Genomic DNA, 25,710 nt, shown 5'->3' with positions numbered 1-25,710 from the left:
AAATATGCATATAGTATAGCTATTTTATTCCATTACTCTCTATGTGTTACCTTGCCAGCATATTCCATGTGCTGACCCGTTTTCGGGCTGCAACGTTAATGTTGCAGACTTTTCAAACGACGATTAAGGAGTTTTTAGGTCGTGGTTATATATTCAGTGATGCCGTTGGAGTTGATGGACTCACTTATCTTCCAAGCCTTCCGCTGTTATCGCTATTAGATGGCCTTAAGCCATATTAATTGTAATAAGTTCTCTTTTGAGACACTCGATGTAATAAGTGTGTGATTGCTACTCTGCTATAAATCCTCCGAGTACTGTGTGGTGTCAGCATTACTGATCCAGGAATGACACCGGAGCACAGAGATCAGACTGTTTGAGGTCTGGTCGCTACAGAGATGGTATCAGAGCACATGCTGATTGTATGACACGACCATTAAGCTAAAGACCTAGATCACTATCCACTCTCTTCTTTTTTGACTTCTCATCTTCTCTACTCTTTAGGATGGCGGATGCAAGGAACAAGTTCACGCAACCGGATGAAGATACATCCTTTGGACGACACTTGAAGGAAGTCACTAGATACCTGAACATAGGAGTACCAAGCTTCACGGGAACTTACAACGCCACTTTACCTGAAGAAGAGCGCTGGATGATTCAAGTTCAAGTTCCAGGAAGGACGTTCATGCCAGTCACCGAGCCCATAGAGTTTTCTTTTGATGCACCTACTTGGAGTCTAGGAAAGAGCATGGCAGCTCACATCGCCATGGGACGCATTGGAGAAGTCTACCGCAAGGATCTTAAGGATACTATTTACCAGATTTGTGGGCGCCGAGATGAGCACTGGGAGATGATCAGCACCCGGAAGGATAGATCAATTGCAACTTTTATCCAGGAGTTAAATCAGCACATTCGACGATAGGAGAACTAGATGTGCGCCGACATGATAGATCTGAAGAAGGCTAAGACTAGAATCAAGGAACCGGAGGAAGAACTCAAGGCTACACGTGAAGATTATGAAGAGGAAATTGAAGTATTGGTGGAGAAGAATGACGACCTGATCAAGAAGATTGGAATATTTATGGGAGGCCCTACGCCAGTAGATGAAGACGAAGAACCCCAGGAGATTAGCCCGGAAGACTACATCATCATCGACGGCACCGACTCGGAACTAGATAGTACGATGATGACTATGTTGATAAAGCTGGAGCAGATATCATGGAGTCTGTAACCGAAGAATATTTCTAGTAGACCACCCCATCAGTAGTAGTAGTCCACCATGTAAATATAGTAGTCCGAGCACTTTTGCGATAGTTAGATCGATTGTATGCCCTTGTTTGATTGATTGAAGTGAATTGTTTGTTTTGCCTCATGTGCATATGGGTAGTGTTTTCTCTTTAGACCCCCTCTATTCTTATATCTCATCTTTTCTAAACCCTCAGATGCCTCCAAGACGTGACCCCGGATTTACCTTTCCATCGGAGCTCACCCAGTTGATCCAGCAGCAGAACACATTGATGCAGTTGCTAGTCCAGAATCAGAATCAGGGGAACAACAACAACAACCCACCACCACCACCACCACCTGTTGACCACTTAGCCCGTTTTCTTAGGCTGAATCCGTCGGTGTTTTCCAGTAGCACCGAGCCGATAGTAGCAGATGATTGGCTCCGCAAGACAGCTAGGGAGTTGACCACAGCAGGATGCACAGATGCGGAGAAGGTGAAGTTTGCCGCACATCAGCTTGAAGGACCCGCAACATCATGGTGGGAGAATTTCACAGCCACTTTCCATGTCGACACTGTCACATGGGACCAGTTTCAACAGGCTTTCCGTACTGCCCATGTTTCAGCAGGAGCTATGGCCATGAAGAAGCGAGATTTTCGCAACTTGCGCCAAGGAGGACGGACAGTTGGCCAGTATGTGGAGGAATTAAGTAAGCTAGCACGTTATGCCCCAGATGACGTCGCTACGGATGCAGCTAAGCAGGAGAAGTTTCTGAAAGGACTGAATGATGAGTTGAGCATGTAGTTGATGGTAGCCACCTTCAGCAACTACTAGGAGTTGGTAGATCGTGCTCTTATGATTGAAGGGAAGCAACAGCAAATTGAAAATCGCAAGAGGAAGTATGGACAAGGGAAGTACAATTAAGGAGCTCAGCAGAAGCCACGTTTTACCCCTAGACCGGGAGGACATTTCAGCATACCCATGGAGGAGGTAGCTCGCACAATCACAATGGCACCAAGAATGGTAATGGCAATGGAGGAAGCAACGGCCAGAACCGCACCAACCCATCAACCCCAGCCAAGAAGGACCTAAGCCAAGTCACTTGTTTTAAGTGTCAGAAGACACGACATTATGCCAATGAATGTCCTGAAGGCCAAAATGGCAATGGAAGTTATGGAAAGAGGTCGAACCCTTTCAACAGGGGACAGGTGAACCACGTTAGTGTGGAGGAGGTTGAAGCTCAGCCCGATGCAGTAATAGGTAAGTTTTTGGTTAAGTCATTTACTGCACTCGTTCTTTTTGATACTGGTGCATCGCATTCATACATATCAAGGGGATTTGTGGATAAGTATAACCTACCAACCCAAGCCCTTAGGTCATCCATGTTAGTAACCTCGCCTGGAGCAGAGTATGTCGCTAGTTTATGGTGTGATCGGTTACCATTAAGGATTGGTAACTATGTTTTTCCCTCAGACCTAATAGTATTGGAATCTCAAGGATTGGATGTGATATTAGGCATGGATTGGCTATCAAGGTATGAAGGGAATATTGAGTGTGCTAGTAAGTCAATTTTGCTTACCACACCAGAAGGGAGAAGGATCAAGTATGTATCTCGGCATGTGCCAAAGAGGACTCAAGTAACTTGCCTAACAGGAGTTGTGCAGGAGGAAGTACCGGTGGTAAGGGATTTTCCCGATGTATTTCCGGAAGAGTTGCCAGGCATGCCACCAGATAGAGATATTGAGTTCCTGATTGAGCTATTGCCAGGCACAGGGCCAATATCAAAGAGACCATACAGGATGCCAGCAAAGGATTTGATGGAAATTAAGAAGCAGATTAAGGAGTTACTGGATAAAGGATATATTCGCCCAAGTTCTTCGCCTTGGGGATCGCCAGTACTACTAGTGGAGAAGAAGGATGGATCGTTAAGGATGGTTGTTGACTATCGATGATTGAATGAAGTAACGATCAAAAACAAGTACCCACTACCAATGATCAATGATCTATTTGATTGATTGCAAGGAGCTAAGATATTTTCCAAGATCGATCAGCGATCAGGATACCACCAGTTGAAGATTCGAGAACAGGATATTCCGAAGACAGCTTTTACCACCAGGTATGGGCTGTATGAGTATACCGTTATGTCATTTGGTCTGACTAATGCACCTGCCTATTTTATGAACATGATGAACAAAGTGTTTATGGAGCTCTTGGATAAGTTCGTCGTAGTGTTCATTGATGATATCCTGGTTTATTCGAAGAATGAAGAGGAGCATAAGGAGCATTTGCGTTTGGTACTTGGAAAGCTCAAAGAACATCAGTTATATGCCAAGTTCAGCAAATGTGAGTTTTGGTTGAAGGAAGTAGGATTCCTCGGACATGTTATATCTGGAGAAGGTATAGTAGTAGATCCCGCTAAAGTTGAAACCGTGACCAAGTGGGAAGCCCCAACCACAGTTGAAGAGATCCGCAGTTTTCTTGGACTCGCAGGATACTACCGGAGATTTATTGAGAATTTCTCAAAGATTGCGAAGCCTATGACGGAGTTTTTGAAGAAAGATACCAAGTTCATATGGACAGAGGAATGTGAGGCTAGTTTCCAGGAGTTGAAGAAACGTTTGGTTACCTCACCAGTGTTGATTTTGCCAGACCAGACCAAAGATTATGAGGTGTATTGCGACGCTTCACGTCGAGGACTTGGAGCAGTGCTTATGCAGGAAGGGAGAGTTGTTTCATACGCCTCAAGACAACTGAAGCCTCATGAGCTAAATTATGCCACGCATGATTTGGAGTTAGCAGCCGTAGTGCATGCATTGAAGACATGGAGACATTTCCTCATTGGAAATCATTGTGAGGTGTACACGGATCATAAGAGTTTGAAGTACATTTTCACACAGAAGGAGTTGAATCTCAGACAAAGGAGATGGTTGGAGCTTATCAAGGATTATGATATGAAATTGCATTATCACCCCGGAAAGGCTAATGTAGTAGCTGACGCATTAAGCCGTAAGAGCCATGTAAATACGTTAATGACGGGAAAAATACCAAGGGAGTTAGCAGAAAATCTTCGTGAACTATGTTTGGAAATAGTTCTGAGAGGCTATGTAGCAGCATTGGAGATTCAGTCAACTTTGATGGATAGAATCAGGGAAGCCCAGAAAGCTGACAAAGAGGTTGCCGCTATAAAGGAGAAACTGAACAAAGGAAAAGCTAAAGGATTTCGTGAGGATGATCACGACACCCTATGGTTTGAAGATCGTGTTTACGTGCCCAATGACCCAGAGATCAGGAAGTTGATTTTGTAAGAGGCACACGATTCACCGTATTCAATTCACCCAGGAAATACCAAGATGTATTTGGATTTGAAGGATATTTTCTGGTGGACCGGAATGAAGAAGGATATTGCAGAGTATGTAGCAGTTTGTGATGTATGTCAGAGAGTAAAGGCAGAACATCAGAAGCCAACAGGATTGCTACAACCATTGCCGATACCCGAATGGAAGTGGGATAAGCTAGGCATGGATTTTATCACGGGATTGCCTAGGACTCGTTCAGGCTATGACTCGATTTAGGTTGTAGTCGATCGATTGACGAAAGTAGCTCATTTCATCCCAGTAAAGACCACTTATACCAGTGCTAAGTTGGCAAAGATATACATGACCAGAATCGTATGTTTGCATGCAGTTCCGAGGAGTATCGTATCAGATAGAGGAACCCAGTTTACCTCAAAGTTCTGGAAGCAGTTGCACGAAACTTTGGGTACCAGGCTAGAATTCAGTACGCTTTTCATCCACAGACAGATGGACAGACCGAGAGAGTTAATTAGATTTTGGAGGATATGCTGAAAGCTTGTGCGCTAGATTATGGATCTAGTTGGGACGATAATTTGCCATATGCAGAGTTCTCTTACAACAACAGTTATCAAACCATTTTAAAGATGGCCCCTTTCGAAGCCTTGTACGGAAGGAGGTGCAGGACACCGTTGTCATGGGACGAAGTTGGAGACCGCTAGTTGTTTGGACCTGACTTGATTAAAGAGTCTGAACAGAAGGTGAAGTTGATTCGCGATAGGCTCAAGGTAGCCCAGTCCAGACAGAAGAGTTATGCAGATTCTAAACGTAAGGAGACAGTTTACGAAGTCGGGGATAGAGCTTATCTTCGAGTATCTCCACTTCGGGGAACAAAGCGTTTTGGAGTTAAAGGGAAGTTAGCACCACGATTTGTAGGACCATATCGAGTTTTGGAGCGTATGGGAGAAGTGGCCTACAAGTTGGAATTGCCCGAAGGATTGTCAGAAATTCATGATGTGTTCCACGTTTCTCAGTTAAAGAAATGTCACACGGAGATGGCTGACATACCTTTGAGAGACACAGTGCCCTTAGAAACTATTCAGTTGGATAACGATTTGACATACGAGGAAAAACCAATTAAGATTCTCGAGTTTGCCACTTGAGTCACCCGCAGCAAGGTTATCAAGTTTTGCAAAGTATAGTGGAGCCACCACACAGAGAATGAAACCACTTGGTAACGAGAGGAAGATTTGCTCAAGGACCACCCTCACCTATTTTCTAGCCAACCCGAATCTCGAGGGCGAGATTCATCTTAAGGGGGTAGGTTTGTAACATCCTAAATTTTCAATTTGGAATGTTATACATTAGATCACCATGCATATCATATTTTATTTTGCATTTTGGTTGATCCTAGAAATTCTACGCAACTCAATGACCCACGGAGAGAGTTGGAGATTTCGTTATTTTCATATTTGAGTTTTCTCAAATTTTGAAAATAGGATCATTTGATTTTATTTATTTTATCATCAATTATTTCTATTACAAAAATATGAGAGAGGGAATAAAATGACTTTCCCAAAATAAAGAAATATTGAGGATTTAATAATAAAATCAAATAAGATTTTATTTCGGAGTTTTTCGGTGTTTTATTTGAATTTAGGAAAAATGTGCGTTTTTCAAAATTGCATTTAGGTCACAAATAAATGTTCATCTTATGCGGCTTGATTTTGGAAGCCCGTGAAAATTTGTTTCGGAATTTTAGGAGTTTGTTTAGTATTTCTTTTTATTTTTCTTCCGAGCGGAATAATAAAGAAACGAACCGACCTAACGGGCCGTGTCCGACTAGGACTCTGGCCCGACTAGGCAATAAAAGCCGGCCCAGCCCCCCCGGGCCAAACCCTAGCCAGCCCCGCCCCGCTCGCCCCCCCCTCCCCCCCCGCCGCCGCCGCCCCGCCGCACCGCCGCCCGCGCCGCCGCGCTGCCGCCTTGCCCGCCGCCTCCCCGCCGACTCCGCCGCCGCGCCGCCCGCCGGACGCCGTCGCCGCCGCCTCGTTTTCCGTGCCGCCGTTTTTTTCGAAAAAACCGTCGGTTTTTCGTCGATTTTTTTAGATTCGGTTTTTCTGGTTTCTTTAAATAGTGAGCGTTCGTCCGTCCGTTCGTTCTATTGAGCGTTCGTCGTTTTTATTTTTTTTGGATTAAATCCATGATTTTTCTGATCGCGATTCTGATCCGATTTTAGTTTTAGTATAACTTTTCGCTCGTTTATTGGAATCAGGCGATTCAAGCGCCTAGAGTTTCGTCTCAAAACCCGCTATCCGTTTAATCAACTTAAACAAGATTTTGCTACTGTAAAATTTGCCCTAGATCCAGATTACTAGAACGAAGTTGTTTTCTTTCGCCGTTTGACTTTCGTTGCTTCGTTCGATCTGATTCTTTTTGCAAACCGGAGTTCTTAAGTTGAACCTTCTGGTTAGATCTCTTATTTGAGTTTTACCCGTGCATTAGATGAGTACTTATTGTATACTTGTTTGTTTGTCTGCGATAAAATACCCGGAGTGCGCCGCTTGTTACTTCGAATCGTTAGGTTTCGCGGATCATCAGCAAGGCAAGTAACACTTTGATCATACCTTTTCTACTACCCAGTTTTATTGCATTAGATCAATCCTCACACATTGCATGATTAGGATCTAATTAAATTATGGGATGGGAAGTAGATGAGGTAGTGCCTATTACCTGTTTATTATCAAACCTTTGGGAGTTACTTCTACGTTTGCTTTTTATGCCATGCTATACTAGTAGACGTGGATTGGGTGAGTGATATCCATGACAGATGTGAAATTGTTAATTAATGGTTTATCTAAGGTGGCCACTTAAACACACATCTGGGTGGATTGAGATACCTGGTTATTCCAGGATTGCCTGTCCAGGCACCTGGGTAGACCAGGATTGCCTGTTTTTTTATGAACCGCCACCGAGACTCAAAGGGATCATGAGACTATTCATATTAGAAACTTCCGTGTGCAGCCACAAGCTATTATGGGCTCTAGCATAGTTGACTAAGTTGTGCGAACTCTTAGAGTGGTAGACTAGCAGATGTAGGGGATGTAGGTGGTACGGTCTACCCGATCATAAGGTGCTAGCACTTCTGAAAGACTATGTCTCGGTCATCCGTCTTCTCAAACACCATGTAGTGCGAGAAACCAAACGGAGGCGATCGAGTCTTGTGGGGAAAAGTGCGCAAACCTCTGCAAAGTGTAATAAACTAATCATGGTTAGCCGTGTCCCCAGTTATGGACGTTTTGAGTATCTAGTACTTGGATTTTCATGTGAATCTCAACATGTTACTCTAAATTAATTTTGTTGGGTTATGTTTAACGATGATGCTTAATTGGGATTGAGAATGCTGTCAACCATTCTCAATGTTTAACAACCACCATGATAGTAATTAAATTTTATTTCTTTGAAGTAGGGAAAAATTGGTTTTACGCAAAACTGTAATCATAGAGATTTCCACCAGCCAAATATACATATAGTATAGCTATTTCATTCCATTACTCTCTATGTGTTACCTTGCCAGCATATTCCATGTGTTGACCCGTTTTCAGGCTGCAACGTTAATGTTGCAGACTTTTCAGACGATGATTAAGTAGTTTTTAGGTCGTGGTTCTATACTCAGTGATGCCGTTGGAGTTGATGGACTCACTTATCTTCCAAGCCTTCCGCTGTTATCGTTATTAGATGGCCTTAAGCCATATTAATTGTAATAAGTTCTCTTTTGAGACACTCGATGTAATAAGTGTGTGATTGCTACTCTGCTATAAATCCTCCGAATACTGTGTGGTGTCAGCATTACTGATCTAGGGATGACACCGGAGCACAGAGATCAGACTGTTTGAGGTCTGGTCGCTACAACCATTCCTGAAACTAACGTTCTTCTTTTTTCTGTTTTGAAAAAGGTGCTTTGTTCTATAAAACTGGGATTAGTATATCTTTTGGAAAATAGTAGCAACTACAACAACATAGATTAAATGGTCGGGCCATTAGTTCAGTTGTACTTTATTGTTTATACCTGATATACCAGCTGACATCAACACTGGTTATCCACGATACTTTTCATTAACAGTATTAAATGCTCTTTGAACTGGTGAATAAACTATTGCTCCTTGGGCACCCTGGCCCTGATTTTTGACCTATAATTCTTGTTTTACGCTATGAGGAGGAAAATATAGGTAGATGGGTACTGAACAAAACTGGTGTTCTTCCAGCTCAGTCAATGTTTGTGCCTCTGAAAAGTAGTTATGTTAGCTGGCCACATAAGAACCTTTGGTTTGTTAAAGCACCACTGAAGGTAAAACCCGTCTGTGGCTTGCTGTTAGGAAAATATTCCCAACCAAAGACAATTTGGCTAAAAGGGCTGTGTTTGTGATACTAAATGAATGTTTTGTGGCAATGCAGAGACCGTGGATCATCTTTTCCCTGCTAGTGCCGTGTCTGCTTTTTTGGGGGGGCTTAGTGAAATGTGTTGCTGGTTTGGCTATGTACACCCATGAGTTTCTTTGAGATTAGTGGCTGGATCCTTTGTTTTCATGGTAAAGATAGAAATTTGGTAGCTGTGGGCTTTGTGCTGTAATCTGTTCTCCATATAAGGAAGAGTAGGAACGCAACATCTTTTGATCATGTTTACTCGCATGATCCAACAGACATGGATAACTCATTCGTTGTATTGGTGTGGCATGCAGAAACGAGGCAGGCGGTAGCGGCAGCGCAACGTCTGAGATCAGCAAACCCGAAGGCTGGGGCCCGACGATGAGGCATACTGGAGTTGGTTAAACCATGAGGTGATGTTCTTCCAAGGCTGTCAATGATCTGAGTAATAGCAGCGTTGTAGTTACAAACTGTTCTGTAACCTGTCGGTACTAACCTTTCTGGTTGTTGCTATCCTTCTAGCTTTTGTTACGGTAAGTATATGCATGGATGCCGGTTTGCGCTTTTGCTTTTGTGCTTTGTTGTTTCGTCGGCCTTCTTTTTAAAACTGAACCTGGATGTTTGTCTTGTTGGTTTCGTCGGCCCTTTTGTTCCGAAACTTTAGTCCTTCACCCAGGATAAAAAGGTCTAATCGTCGGTGGTAAATATGGCCTCGACGGATCTCATGGTATCTTCGCAGCCGGATGTTTGCAGGCATATTGCAGATTTGTACTCTAGTAACTATTCTGCATGAATTCTACTATTCTATAGTCCGTGTAGGATCTTGAGATACATTTGACCGAGGAATGTTACCATGCACAGGGCCAATGTTGCTTTGAGATTCGTGCTATGCTTTCTGATTTTAACAAGTCTTGATTTGTTTCAGGGTGTTACATTAGTTTTTTTTATTTCAAAGTTTAACATAATATTCTGTTGTAGACCATCTGTGTACCGGAAAATCCAATCTGTAACAAATGCAATTTTATTCGTTTGTACACAACTAGACGTATTTGTTTGTGTTTATTTTGTTGGTTGAAATTGTCCTCAAGGTTCAGTATGACGGTCCTGGTGCCCTGTGTCTTGGTCGGGCCTTCTTGGCTAAAGGTTGGTTAAGGCGAGTTTCATGTCGTAGCGGTCGTAGGCCGGTTGGCGAGGACGGTCACGTTTGTGTATCCTTCCATGTCTTAGCTTCCCATTGCGTTGCTCGTATTCTGAATCGTGTAAAACATTGGTCATCCACGCCAAAAGAGCAACTTTAATAGGGCGACTCATTTCGTCCGCTGCCATCCGTTTGGGTCGGCACGAACATAAAAGTCGGCCCAACGCGCTGACCTAACATTCGCTTCGCGTCCGCCTGCCGACTCATTCCTGGCCTATTTTTGAGCCGGATTTGCATCGGCGCGGACACGAGACGGACGCGCGCGCTCGCCCTCTTCTCTTCCCGGACCCGTTGGTTGATGTCACATTGACCTTTTCCTATTGAACAACACACTCTTGCCCGCCTACTTCATCACCGACGTAGCCGGCCATTTTTTTTCGATAGATAAAGGATACATAGATAGTTCTAGTATAGACATAAAAGATCAACTACTAGCCATTTTCCGACTCCGACTCGGTAATGTCCTCCTCTGAAGTCTGAATGTAGACGTCAACATACCACTCGTCCTCGGAATTCCAGGACGACGCTTCTCCTAGCTTCATGTGCAACTGAGAACGTTTGTCCTCCCGATAGGCAGCTCGCTCCGTCCTCCTCGCCCCCCTCTCCGTCCTTCTTTGCTTGTAGAATTGGCGCTCGTTGACGATGTCCTGCGGGAAGCGTTCACGCCACACCGTCATGGCTTTCACGTCTATCTCGGCGATGGCGAGGCGACATTGCCGCCTCCGGTTGCCACGACGTTCCTCGTCGGTGAAAAGCCGTGGGAGAGGCGCGAGATCCTGCGCCCGCTGGCTTGTCGACACGTCGGGAAAATTCATCTCTCGACGAGGCCGCCGAAGGCACCACGCCGCCGCGTCGTACGTGCAGGCCGCATCCTCTGCGATGTCGAAGGTGCCGAGACTGAGGCGTTTCTCGCCAAACCAGATCTCGGAGGAGAAGCTGCCGTAGCGGCGCTCACGGACTCTGCGAAAATCCGAAGCGCCCAGGCAGCGCATCGACATGATGACGCAGAGACGGCGAGGCTAGTGAAGGGGGGGGAGGGGGGGCGAGGCGAGAGGGCGGCGAACAGAGTGTGGAGGGAGCGCCTTCTTAACGCACGCCGGACGCGGCGCGCCAAAACCAGCGCGCGCTAGGCCGATTTTTCCCGCCCGGGCGATCCTTTCCCGCGCTCTGGAGCGCCAAACCCAGGGCGACGACATGGCCGATGGTATGATCTGTGGCCGCGGGCCTTTTTTTTTAAATTGAGCGCGGACATGAAATGAGTCGGCGCGTCGGACGCACTGTTGACCCAAATGCAAAAAAGGGCAGATGTTGGGTGGGCGGCCGATCCAAACAAACAAAAAGCGAACAAATACGCCGTCCGTTTGGATCGGCCGTTGGAGTGCTCTAATAACACTTTCTTCTCCATGAAAATGAAATGCTTCCGGGCGCTTTTAGACGTGCTCAAGCGAAGAAGAAGAAGAAGAAGAAGCATATAGGATCTGGGAATAATAACCTGCAAGTTCCCGATGGGAACTGTCAGTGCGGTCACCGCTGCGGTACTAATCCCGACACAGCATGACGGGATTTAGACGTGCTTTTAGACGTGATCCATCTTGCATTTTCGCGAGGAAATACTGCCGTCTGACTTGTACTACAGCATGACGAAGATTTCAGTTCATTAGCAGTAGTACAGTTCGTACTACTCCTACTCGCTAGTACTACGTCCGTCCGTTTGATTTCGGTACTACTGGCAGTTGAGTTTAGCAAGTTGAATTTGATTTGGGTACTACTGTACTGGCAGTTGAATTTAGCAAGCGATGTACTACTGTCACCCCCAAAGGTCGTCGCCAGCCCCACGGGCCTCAATCCTCATGGATCTCTGACCGATTTGAGATCCAGATGACAAATCAAGGTGGAGGGCAGTAGTCGACACAAGTCACAACATAAGCATAGTACGATCTGTAGTACAACAACGCCGGTCAGTTCTCCACCGCAGTACAACCATCGTAATAGCCTCGCACACCTCATCATACTACTACAAAAGAAAATGGTTGATGTCCCGGCCTCAAAAGTTAAAGCCATGATTCCTGCTTGCGTCTACGGAAGCTAAGCTAGCCAGATGCAACCAGACACTACTACTGGGGAAGACGAAGAGGAGGAAGAGACGCAAAGGTGCCATTGAGTGCAGCGTTGATGAACCGTCCTACTCCTCCGAGGCCGGAGCGGTTCACCGGCGCTGCACACAATGACGGCTCTGCTTTCTCCGGCGAAACAGCAAAGCAAGCCTTTTGTTACTAATCCCGACACCATTGACACAGGCATTCATCAGCTACTTATATATGCTCATGTGCCGGTGGTGACATGAAGCGGAGAGAAGGAGCTCAGTTGGGGCCCCAGCAGACGAGGTGGTGCGCCTTGCGCAGCTTCGCGTCCTCCGCGGACAAAGGCGCCGGTCGGGGAGCCGCGGCGGCCGCTGCCTCGGAGAGCGAGGTGGACAGGGCGCGGAGCCTGGGCGCGGCGGCGGCGTGGCGGTAGAGCGAGCGGAGCGGGTAGCCCCAGCGGCACAGGCCCGCCTGGTCCTTGAGCGCCTCCACGGCGCCCACGCTTGCCGCCACCACCAGCGACGGCGCCTTCCTGCTCGCCGCCGACGCCATCGCAGCCCCTAGATCCTGTTCCTCCCCTTGCTTCCTTTCTTTCTCTCTGCGTCTGCGCCGCACCTGGTTTACTTGCTCAAGTGGATGTCGTCTCATCGGCGATCTCTGCGGGGGTTGCCATTTTTATACGCGACCGGGGACGCGAAACAGGCGGCGAAAGGGAGGAGCGGCCTAAGGGAAAACAGGGAGCGGGCCGCCTGTTTTGGACGGCGCGTCCGATGAAACGGGGCGGCGGACAAGACGTGGCGCGGTACAAGAAAGTTCTCTCCGCTACACATGCTGAACGTGAAACAAATTGTTTTTTAGAATCGAAATAAATTGTTTTTAGGAACGTGAAATAATTGGTAGATTAGTGGTTACAGCTAATTTATTCTCTCATTCGCAAAAGAAAAATAATACTCTACTAATTAACTTGGTCAAACCGGGGGCTGTCAGTTCAAGTTATGTCCGTTGGCTGTAAGTCGCGAGGCCGGTCCACCATCCTCCCTAGCCACGTCATGGTCTTTTGGTTATTTTTTTAAACATAGTACAGACGCGGATGCTTATACATACGCATATACATTTTATTTTATGAACACATATACATAATACACATAACGCATGGGCACACACACTATTTTTATGAGTATCTTCGAGAGAATAGGCCGACACATCATCTTGAGATTGTTAAAAGTTGCCACAGACGCTTTCGTAATCGACGGGAATGTCTCCTCCCATTTAACACACATCAACTGAAAGGTTGAAATAAATCCAGAAAAATGCGAACACCAATATCAAGTTTAGGACCACAAATTGGTTCCCTACATTCTATTCTCAAGTTTCCAATTCGAAAGTTGCAACTTTCAAAATGATTTACCTTTCAAAATCAAAAGCCCTTTTCTATATCTAACTATAAAGTTCTCGAGAGAACAATCGAGCCTAATACTTGATCGGAAGAAACTAGACTTACCCACTAGACTCCCATGCACCTTTTTTTTTCACATTCAAACACTCTTTATGCCTGGTAATCATAGTAGCATCATTTATAAGAGAGCTAATAATCTCATTTGGTGGTTCTTCCATTCAACCAGAACACACAGAACTCCTAGCTAGCTTAGCTAGATCATGCACAACGCAACTTGCCTCTTTAGAAACATCATAAAAAATAACATGCGGAAATCACAAGTAACTCTCGGCGGCGCTCCGGCGTGTGCAGGCGGCGGTGGTCTCTGTGCGTGGTCGACGGCTTCGTCTCTGACCCGGACGGCGCGGGGGATGGAGGTGGCCCGGCGTGGCCGGCGATCTGGATGCGGTGGTGTCGGCGGCTTGCTGATCTGCCGGTGCTCCAGGGTTCTGCCTGGTGGTGCTGGTGGTAACGGCGGCCTGTGCACGAGAGTTGGGTCCCTTCGAACTGATCTGGGTGAAAACTTGCCTTCGGCGTCTGCTAAGGCCGGCGGTGGCAGCGCTATCTGCGTCGTTCCCTTCTTGAAGGCATCGCCGTGGAGAAATTCAAGGCCACTCTCTGCTACCTCCAGGGGAAACCCTAGATCGGATGATCGGATGACGGCGGCGCTCTGATGTCGTTCCTCCCTTGGGGGCGTCATTCTTGGAGGGTACACACGTGATCGAGTGACCAGAGCACGGATTCTTTGATGGAGCAGTGATTCACCCTACACACTGATGGCGACGGATCTTGACGGCGTGGCGCAATGCAAATTCGGAGTTCGCTGTGGGAGGATGGACTTGCGCAGGAGGACGACGATGTCGGACGTCGTGGTGGCGTCGATGGCAGAGAGACCTGGCACGGTACATGCAACAGTACAACTCTAAAGATGGATTGATAGCATGTGGCTGCGGCGGCCTCATACCCGGCAGGCGTCCTGGTTGAGGAGTGCGCCGGACTGGTAGGTGCCCCATACTGATAACCCACAAGTATAGGGGATCGCAACAGTTTTCGATAAGTAAGAGTGTCGAACCTAACGAGGAGCTAAAGGTAGAACAAATATTCCCTCAAGTTCTATCGACCAGCGATACAACTCTACGCACGCTTGACGTTCGCTTTACCTAGAACAAGTATGAAACTAGAAGTATTTTGTAGATGTTGTTGGATAGGTTTGCAAGATACTCCCTCCATTCCAAAATATAGTTCGCCCACGCTTCCCAGGTCCAACTTTGACCGTAAATTTAACCAACGAGACCAACTACGGCGGAAGAAAAAATTATATAATTGAAAACTTCTTTCGAATACGAATTCACTGATATAATTTTTGCTCCCATCGTAATCGGTCTTGGTAGTTAAATTTACGGTCAAAGTTGAAGCACGTGGATAGAGAAAGCACTACATTGTGGAATGGAGGGAGTAATAAAGAGTACGTAAATAAAAAGTAGGGTCTGTTTAGATAAAGAAACAATAAAGTAAATATAGCGAGTGTGGAAAAGTGATGGTAGGAGTTGCGAAATTGTCCGTAAGCAATTGACTACTGTACTAGACCGATAGCAAGTATTATGTGGGTGAGGCCACTGCTAGCATGTCATCGCTGACTTGGAATTCTATGCACTTATGATTGGAACTATTAGCAAACATCCGCAACTACTAATGTTCATTAGGGTAAAACCCAACCATAGCATTAAGATATATTGGTCCCCCTTCAATCCCGTATGCATCAATTTCTATGCTAGGTTGAAGCTTCTGTCACTCTTGCCTTCCAATATATAGTCCTATCAACTAACCCTAGGGTGTGATCAACACGCGCAATCATATGATGGGCACCAAAGGACAGCAACATAACCACAAGCAAATTAAATCAATCATAGCAATTCATCAACCATCGATAGGACAACGAAAATCTACTCACACATCATAGGATGGCAACACATCATTGGATAATAATATGAAGCATAAAGCACCATGTTCAAGTAGAGGGTACAGCGGGTTGCGGGAGAGTGGACCGCTGTAGATAGAGGGGGGAAGGTGATGAAGATGTTGGTGAAGATGGCGGAGGTGTTGGTGTAGATCGCGGTGATGATGATGGCCCCCGGTGGCACTCCGGTGCCACCGGAAGCGAGGGGGAGAGAGCCCCCCTCCTTCTTCTTCTTCCTTGACCTCCTCCCTAGATGAGAGAAGGATTTCCCCTCTGGTCCATGGCCTCCATGGCAAGGGAGGGGCGAGAGCCCCTCCGAGATTGGATCTGTCTCTCTGTCTCTCTCTGTTTCTGCGTTTTGTTCTGTCTCTGTTTCACCGTTTCGTGTATATATGGATATCCGTAACTCCGATTGGCCTGAAACCTTCGCCATGATTTTTTTCTCCGAAAATTAGCTTTCTTGCGACAAAAGAAGAGCGTCAACCTCCTTACGGGTGGCTCACGAGGGTAGGGGCGCGCCCAGGGGGCAGGCGTGCCCCCCTGCCTCGTGGCCACCTCGGGCACCGTCTCGCGTGGATTTTTCTTCCAGAATTTTCCAAATATTCCAAAAAGTATCTCCGTCCGTTTTTATCCCGTTTGGACTCCGTTTGATATGGATATTCTGCGAAACCAAAAACATGCAACAGACAGGAACTGGCACTAGGCACTGGATCAATATGTTAGTCCCAAAAATAGTATAAAAAGTTACCAAAAGTATATGGAAGTTGTAGAATATTGACATGAAACAATCAAAAATTATAGATATGACGGAGACGTGTCAGCATCCCCAAGCTTAATTCCTACTCGTCCTCGAGTAGGTAAATGATAAAAAAAATAATTTTTGATGTGGAATGCTACCTAGCATAATCTTGATCACATATCTAATCATGGCATGAATATTAAGATACGAGTGATTCAAAGCAATAGTCTATCATTTGACATAAAAACAATAATACTTCAAGCCTACTAATAAAGCAATCATGTCTTTTTAAAATAACATGGCCAAAGAAAGTTATCCCTATAAAATCATATAGTCTGGCTATGCTCCATCTTCTTCACACAAAATACTCACATCATGCACAAACCCGATAACAAGCCAAGCAATTGTTTCATACTTTTGACGTTCTCAAACATTTTCAACTTTCACGCAATACATGAGCGTGAGCCATGGACATAGCACTATAGGTGGAATAGAATATGATGGTGGAGAAGACAAGAAGGAGAAGATAGTCTCACATCAACTAGGTGTATCAACGGGCTATGGTGATGCCCATCAATAGATATCAATGTGAGTGAGTAGGGATTGCCATGCAACGGATGCACTAGAGCTATAAGTATATGAAAGCTCTAACTGAAACTAAGTGGGTGTGCATCCAACTTGCTTGCTCATGAAGACCTAGGGCATTTGAGGAAGCCCATCGTTGGAATATACAAGCCAAGTTCTATAATGAAAATTCCCACTAGTATATGAAAGTGATAACTCAAGAGACTCTCTATATGAAGAACATGGTGCTACTTTGAAGCACAAGTGTGGTAAAAGGATAGTAACATTTCACCTTCTCTCTTTTTCTCTCATTATTTTTCTCCTTTTTTGTAGGCTTCTTTGGCCTCTCTTTTTCTTTTTTTTGGGCTTCTTTGGCCACTTTTATTTTGATGACCTCACATGGGACAATGCTCTAATAATGATGATCATCACACTTTTATTTACTTACAACTCAATATTACAACTCGATATCTAGAACAAAGATATGACTCTATATGAATGCCTTCGGCGGTGTATCGGGATGTGCAATGATCTAGTGTAGCAATGGCATCAAAAAACGGACATGCCATGAAAACATCATGCTAGCTATCTTACGATCATGCAAAGCAATATGGCAATGAATGCTCAAGTCATGTATATGATGATGATGAAAGTTGCATGGCAATATATATCGGAATGGCTATGGAAATGCCATAATAGGTAGGTATGGTGGCTGTTTTGAGGAAGGTATATGGTGGGTTTATGGTACCGGCGAAAATTGCGCGGCACTAGAGAGGCTAGCAATGATGGAAGGGTGAGAGTGCGTATAATCCATGGACTCAACATTAGTCATAAAGAACTCACATACTTATTGCAAAAATCTATTGGTCATCGAAACAAAGTACTACACGCATGCTCCTAGGGGGATAGATTGGTAGAAAAAAACCATCGCTCGTCCCCGACCGCCACTCATAAGGAAGACAATCAATAAATACCTCATGCTCCAACTTCGTTACATAACGGTTCACCATACGTGCATGCTACGGGAATCACAAACCTCAACACAAGTATTTCTACTAATCCACAACTACCCACTAGCATGACTCTAATATCACCATCTTTATATCGCAAAACTATTGCAAGGAATCAAACACATCATATTCAGTGATCTACAAGTTTTATGTAGGGTTTTATGACTAACCATGTGAATGACCAGTTCCTGTCATCTCTCTAAATAAATATAAGTGAAGCAAGAGAGTTTAATTCTTTCTACAAAAGATATGCCCACACTCTAACAAATATAAGTGAAGCAAAAGAGAATTCTACAAATGGCGGTTTTCTATGTAAAGAGAAACAGGCAATCCAAACTTCAAATGATATAAGTGAAGCACATGAAGCATTCTATAAAGCCATAGTCAAAAGATATAAGTGAAGTGCATAGAGCATTCTATAAATTAACCAAGGACTATCTCATACCAGCATGGTGCATAAAATAAAAATGAAAACTAAATGCAAAAGACGCTCCAAGATTGCACATATCGCATGAACGAAACGAATCCGAAAACATACCGATACTTGTTGAAGAAAGAGGGGATGCCTTCCGGGGCATCCCCAAGCTTAGACGGTTGAGTCTCCATGAATATTTACTTGGAGTGCCTCGGGCATCCCCAAGATTGAGCTCTTGCCTCTCTTCCTTCTTCTCACATCGAGACCTTCTCGATCATCGAACACTTCATCCACACAAAACTTCAACAGAAAACTCGGTAAGATCCGTTAGTATAATAAAGCAAATCACTACTTTAAGTACTATTGCAAACCAATTCATATTTTATTTTTGCATTGTGTCTACTGTAATATAACTTTTCATGGCTTAATCCACTAATATAAATTGACAGTTTCATCAAAATAAGCAAACTATGCATCAAAAACAGAATCTGTCTAAAACAGAACAGTCTGTAATAATCTGAACATTCACCATACTTCTGACACTTGAAAAATTATACCAAAATTAGGAAAAATAAACAATTTTTATAGGAAGACAGTGCAAAAAGAATCAGAACTATTTGACGTTCCAACTAAAAATAAAATCACGCACTACAGCCAAAGTTTTTATCCTGCACCGCACAAACCATCAAGCAAATGTAAACATCCTAAAGGCAAACCTTGGCACATTATTTTTGTAATACAATGAAATTGTACAAGGGGATAATTATTTTTATTGAAAAGTTTCTGTAATCAAGATTCACAAAGTTTCCGTGAGCATGAACAAAGTTCAAGGCTAGCTCCCACTTCAACAATGCTTGTCTTTCTCACTTTCGCTTTCCTTTTTGAAAACGTTTTGGGTTCTCCTCTTTATTTTTGTTGTTTTTAAACTATATAAAAGCACTCAACAGAAATAAATGACTCTCTAAAACTTCCGGGTTGTCTCCCTGGCAGCGCTTTCTTTAAAGCCATTAAGCTAGGCATAAAGTGTTCAAGTAATGGATCCACCCGGATCCCAAGGTATATCAAAGCCTATTTTAATTAACAATGATTTGTAATTTAGTGGTGAGCACAAGGTAACATATATCGTGTAATGACGAAGTCTAACTCTCTTCCTATGCATCGGCATGTCATAAAAGAACAATTCATGCACACAAAGTAAAGGCCAACGCATAGTATAAACAGTTTCTTGCAATTTTACCATATTGGAAACATAGAGAGGTGGAGATATAGTTCCTCTCTCATAATAATTGCAAGTAGGAGCAGCAAGCACATGCATATTATATTCATCAAAATCATCATGTGCAATGGTAAAAGGCAACCCATTAATGTAATCCTTAATAAGTGCAAACTTCTCCGATATAGTGTAGTCAGGAGAATTCAAAAAGATAATAGGACTATCATGCGTGGGTGCAATAGCAACAATTTTATGTTTAACATAAGGAACTATAGCAAGTTCATCTCCATAAGCATAATTCATATTGGCATCTTGGCTACAAGCATATCAAGCATCATCAAAAAGGGATATTTCAAAAGAATCGACGGGATCATATCAATTATCATAATATTCATCCTTCGGTAAGCATGAAGGGGAATTAAACAATATATGAGTTGAAGAGTTACTCTCATTAGGAGGTGGGCACGGGTGATCAATCCGCTCTTCCTCATTTTGTTCTCCGCTCTCCTCCTCATCTTTTTCATCCAATGAGCTCACAGTTTCATCAACTTCTTCTTCCATAGATTCCTGCAAAATATTAGTCTCTTCTTGAACAGCGGAGACTTTCTCAATAAGTGCATTAATATCGTAATTGTATTCATAATTCTCATAACAATATTTAAGGATAGCTAAATTTTCAGGTCTATAAACCGAATCATCAAAATCTTCAAACTCTTTAAACATAGATTCAATTTCATAAGCACCCATAAAAGCAACAAATTCTTCTATTTGTTTCACATCATAGTAATCACATATACCTCTAGCATAAGAAGCTAAGGTTTTATTATCATTAAATTTGCATAAAAAGGGAAGGTGTGGAGCCTTCATATTAGAGCAACAAGTATAATCATATCTCAAGCATAGTTGCCTAGCATACCAATTCAATATATGAATTTGATCCCATATTAGTTTCCCTTTTTGTGTCAAGCGGTAATCCCTAAAGTATTCACGTTGATCCAACATTACTCCCATTACATAATTGAATGGGGTTTTCTCAGGATTATTAAAGTAGTACATAATATTTTTCACATAACCAGCATCGAGGGTTTTAGGAGGTTTCCCATCTCCATGAGCAGAAAGTACACCTAATTTTTTTGGTATTTCGTATTCCATATCCATAACTAAAGATAAAGGACAACTAAGAACAGCAAATAAAAATTACTTAGTGATAAAGCAAACAAGCACACACGAGAATATTCACCCCACGCTATTGCTCCCCGGCAACGGCGCCAGAAAAATGTCTTCATAACCCACAACTATAGAGGATCGCAACAGTTTTCGATAAGTAAGAGTGTCGAACCCAACGAGGAGCTAAAGGTAGAACAAATATCCTCTCAAGTTCTATCTACCAGCGATACAACTCTACGCACGCTTGACGTTCGCTTTACCTAGAACAAGTATGAAACTAGAAATACTTTGTAGGTGTTGTTGGATAGGTTTGCAAGATAATAAAGTGTACGTAAATGAAAAGTAGGGGCTGTTTAGATAAAGAAACAATAAAGTAAATATAACGAGTGTGGAAAAGTGGTGGTAGGAGTTGCAAAATTGTCCCTAAGCAATTGACTACTTTACTAGACCGATAGCAAGTATTATGTGGGAGAGGCCACTGCTAGCATGTCATCCCTGACTTGGAATTCTATGCACTTATGATTGGAACTATTAGCAAGCATCCGCAACTACTAATGTTCATTAAGGTAAAACCCAACCATAGCATTAAGATATATTGGTCCCCCTTCAATCCCGTATGCATCAATTTCTATGCTAGGTTGAAGCTTCTGTCACTCTTGCCCTCCAATACATAGTCCTATCATCATACAACTAACCCTAGGGTGTGATCAACACGCGCAATCATATGATGGGCACCAAAGGACAACAACATAACCACAAGCAAATTAAATCAATCATAGCAATTCATCAACCATCGATAGGACAACGAAAATCTACTCACACATCATAGGATGGCAACACATCATTGGATAATAATATGAAGCATAAAGCACCATGTTCAAGTAGAGGGTACAGCGGGTTGCGGGAGAGTGGACCGTTGTAGATAGAGGGGGGAAGGTGATGGAGATGTTGGTGAAGATGGCGGAGGTGTTGGTGTAGATCGCGGTGATGACGATGGCCCCTGGTGGCACTCCGGTGCCACCGGAAGCGAGGGGGAGAGAGCCCCCCCTTCTTCTTCTTCCTTGACCTCCTCCCTAGATGGGAGAAGGGTTTCCCCTCTGTTCCATGGTCTCCATGGCAAGGGAGGGGCGAGAGCCCCTCCGAGATTGGATCTGTCTCTCTGTCTCTCTCTGTTTCTGCGTTCTGTTCTGTCTCTGTTTCACCGTTTCGTGTATATATATGGAGATCCGTAACTCCGATTGGCCTAAAACCTTCGCCGTGATTTTTTTCCCGAAAATTAGCTTTCTTGCGGCAAAAGAAGAGCGTCAACCGCCTTACGGGTGGCTCACGAGGGTAGGGGGCGCGCCCCCTGCCTCGTGGCTGTTGGGGAACGTAGTAATTTCAAAAAATTTCCTACGCACATGCAAGATCATGGTGATGCATAGCAACGAGAGGGGAGAGTGTGATCTACGTACCCTTGTAGACCGACAGCGGAAGCGTTATGACAACGCGGTTGATGTAGTCGTACGTCTTCACGGCCCGACCGATCAAGCACCGAAACTACGGCACCTCCGAGTTCTAGCACATGTTCAGCTCGATGACGATCCCCGGACTCCGATCCAGCAAAGTGTCGGGGAAGAGTTCCGTCAGCACGACGGCGTGGTGACGATCTTGATGTTCAACTGTCGCAGGGCTTCGGCTAAGCACCACTACAATATTTTCGAGGACTATGGTGGAAGGGGGCACCGCACACGGCTAAGAGAACGATCTTAGAGATCAACTTGTGTGTCTAGGGGTGCCCCCTGCCCCCGTATATAAAGGAGCCAAGGGGGGGTGCGGCCGGCCCTAGGAGGAGGCGCATAGGAGGAGTCCTACTCCTACCGGGAGTAGGACTCCCCTTCCTTTCCCTAGTTGGATTAGGACTTGGGGGGAAGGAGGAGAGGGAAGAAAGGAAAAGGGGGGGCGCCGCCCCCTCCTTGTCCAATTCGGACTTGGGGGGGAGGGGTGCGCGGCAACCCCTAGGCCTCCTCTCCTCTTTCTCCACTAGGCCCATTAAGGCCCATTAGGTTACTGGGGGGTTCCGGTAACCTCCCGGTACTCCGGTAAAATGCCGATTTCACCCGGAACACTTCCGATGTCCAAACATAGGCTTCCATATATCAATCTTTATGTCTCGACCATTTCGAGACTCCTCGTCATGTCCGTGATCACATCCGGGACTCCGAACTAACTTCGGTACATCAAAACTCATAAACTCATAATATAACTGTCATCGAAACCTTAAGCATGCGGACCCTACGGGTTCGAGAATAATGTAGACATGACCGAGACACATCTCCGGTCAATAATCAATAGCGGAACCTGGATGCTCATATTGGCTCCCACATATTCTACGAAGATCTTTATCGGTCAGACCGCACAACAACATACGTTGTTCCCTTTGTCATCGGTATGTTACTTGCCCGAGATTCGATCGTCGGTATCTCAATACCTAGTTCAATCTCGTTACCGGCAAGTCTCTTTACTCATTTTGTAATACATCATCTCGCAACTAACTCATTAGTTGCAATGCTTGCAAGGCTTATGTGATGTGCCTTACCGAGAGGGCCCAAAGATACCTCTCCGACAATCGGAGTGACAAATCCTAATCTCGAAATACGCCAACCCAACATGTACATTTGGAGACACCTGTAGAGCTCCTTTATAATCACCCAGTTACGTTGTGACGTTTGGTAGCACACAAAGTGTTCCTCCGGCAAACGGGAGTTGCATAATCTCATAGTCATAGGAACATGTATAAGTCATGAAGAAAGCAATAACAACATACTAAACGATCGGGTGCTAAGCTAATGGAATGGGTCATGTCAATCACATTATTCTCCTAATAATGTGATCCCGTTAATCAAATGACAACACATGTCCATGGTTAGGAAACATAACCATCTTTGATTAACGAGCTAGTCAAGTAGAGGCATACTAGTGACGTTTAGTTTGTCTATGTATTCACACAAGTACTATGTTTCCGGATAATACAATTCTAGCATGAATAATAAACATTTATCATGATATAAGGAAATAAAATAATACCATTATTATTGCCTCTAGGGCATATTTCCTTCAGTGGCCACCTCGGGCACCGTCTCGCATGGATTTTCTTCCGGAATTTCCAAATATTCCAAAAAGTATCTCCGTCCGTTTTTATCCCGTTTGGACTCCGTTTGATATGGATATTCCGCGAAACCAAAAACATGCAACAGACAGGAACTGGCACTGGGCACTGGATCAATATGTTAGTCTCAAAAATAGTATAAAAAGTTGCCAAAAAGTATATGGAAGTTGTAGAATATTGACATGGAACAATCAAAAATTATAGATACGACGGAGACGTATCACATACCAGGCTGGCGTCCTGGTTGGGACCTCAGGTCTTAGATGTTTAGGTTTGGCTACAATGTCTGTTTGGTATTAGGCCCAGACTATCTGCGCCCCTTCATCAATTGGATAGGTGTAGCAACAGTTGTTGCTTAGACGGTGGCTTTAGTCTTGCTGTTGTTTGGCTTTGTAAGGTCTTGTGAGAATAATTAATAAAGTTGCCGTATGCATCGCCCAGATGCAGAGGCCGGTGGTCATCCTCCTTTTCTAAAAAAAGCTATAGGCGGAGACTTAACCGGCTATTTTGGAGAGATATACCAGGTTATTTGAGGAGCCCCTGACTGTGGATGTGGTCCAGGCCTTTGCCGACTTCTACAGATGGCACGTCCCTCCCGCGATCCTTGACAGCTTCACACCACCGCTGACTCGCCTCGTCGAGATCTGATAGCTTGCTCACTTCATCTCTGTCCCCCCCGTCCCAAACCTTTCTCATGTATCACAACTTTAAAACTGTTTTTTGGAACATGCATGGGCTCAATAGCCAAGTCAAACGCACGGCAATTCATAGCGTGATCGCCGCCGCTGCGCCTTCTATCGCCCGCCTCCAGGAAACGAAACTCTCATGCATATCTCCCGCCATCGTTGCTGAAACGCTTGTCGCGTCCTTCCGTGACTTCTACTGGCTGCCCGCTAATGGCATGCGCGGAGGAATTCTCCTTGCATGGCAGGCTGACAATGTCTCGCTTTTAAACCACACCATAGGTACCTTCCATGTTTTCGCAACCTTCGCGCCCGTCTTGGGCGGCGAATCATGGTGGATTACCGACGTCTACGACCCTCAGGGCGACACTGCCAAGCTCGAGTTCCTTGGAGAGCTACATGACCTCAATTTGTCTATTGTCGGGCCGTGGATCATTGGCGGAGACTTTAACATGATCACTTTAGTGGCCGACAAGAACAACAATAGAATCAACCATCGCATGATGGACCGCTTCCGCCGGCTAATCTCTGGCTTGGTGTTGCGTGATATCTACATTCATGGGGGTCTCTGTACATGGTCTAATAAGCAAAACAACCCCACGCTGGTCAAGAACGACCGCATCCTTTGGACTTCATCTTGGGAGGCGCTATTCCCCTGCAACACCCTCCGTTTCCTCACTTCGGCCATCTCGGACCATTTCACATTGCTTTTGGATTACTCCCCGCGCGCCACCGCTAAACGGCGTTTCCACTTCGAGCGCTACTTGATCAAACTCAATGGCTTCCATCAGCTGGTTGACGAGGCCTGGAATTCCATCCCACCTGATAGCGACCCCTTCCGCACCATCTACCACCGCATGAAGGAAATGGCGTGCAAGCTTCAGGCTTGGAGTGCTCGCACTCTAGGGAACATCTCCTCGTAGCTAATGACCACGCGCGAGCTCATCCTACGCCTCGACTCCGCCCAGGACTTTCGGGCGCTCTCGCCTACGGAAGCTTGGCTTCGACGGGAGGTCAAGTGCACCTACCTGGGCCTCGCTTCCCTTGACCGCTCGATTGCCTGTGAGCGTGCTCGATTCTCTTAGCTCTGGGAGGGGGATACAAACGTCGCATTCTTCAAGATCCATGTAGCACTGGAGCAACAAGAACCACATCTACTAGC

The 25,710-nt window shown here is 44.9% G+C and overlaps 3 protein-coding genes across 3 annotated transcripts; 1 reads left to right on the top strand and 2 right to left on the bottom strand.

The window, feature by feature from the left end:
* Window positions 1-10,567: 10,567 nt before the first annotated feature.
* On the bottom strand, window positions 10,568-11,134 carry LOC147964360 (uncharacterized). The gene has a single exon (XM_087529940.1). It carries the CDS (start codon window positions 11,132-11,134, stop codon window positions 10,568-10,570), a length of 567 nt encoding a protein of 188 aa, XP_087386066.1.
* A 907-nt stretch (window positions 11,135-12,041) lies between these two features.
* On the bottom strand, window positions 12,042-12,941 carry LOC125514003 (uncharacterized). Its single transcript, XM_048679242.2, has one exon. It carries the CDS (start codon window positions 12,863-12,865, stop codon window positions 12,497-12,499), a length of 369 nt encoding a protein of 122 aa, XP_048535199.2. The 5' UTR covers window positions 12,866-12,941; the 3' UTR covers window positions 12,042-12,496.
* Window positions 12,942-24,592: 11,651 nt separating this feature from the next.
* LOC147964359 (uncharacterized) lies at window positions 24,593-25,471 on the top strand. The gene has a single exon (XM_087529939.1). It carries the CDS (start codon window positions 24,593-24,595, stop codon window positions 25,469-25,471), a length of 879 nt encoding a protein of 292 aa, XP_087386065.1.
* The last annotated feature ends 239 nt before the right edge of the window (window positions 25,472-25,710 follow it).

This window comes from Triticum urartu, chromosome 6A (assembly GCF_056163025.1).
Source record: "Triticum urartu cultivar PI428250 chromosome 6A, HENAU_Tu73, whole genome shotgun sequence".
In the NCBI taxonomy this organism is placed as follows: Eukaryota; Viridiplantae; Streptophyta; class Magnoliopsida; order Poales; family Poaceae; genus Triticum; species Triticum urartu.
This window is presented reverse-complemented; position numbering and strand designations above follow the sequence as displayed.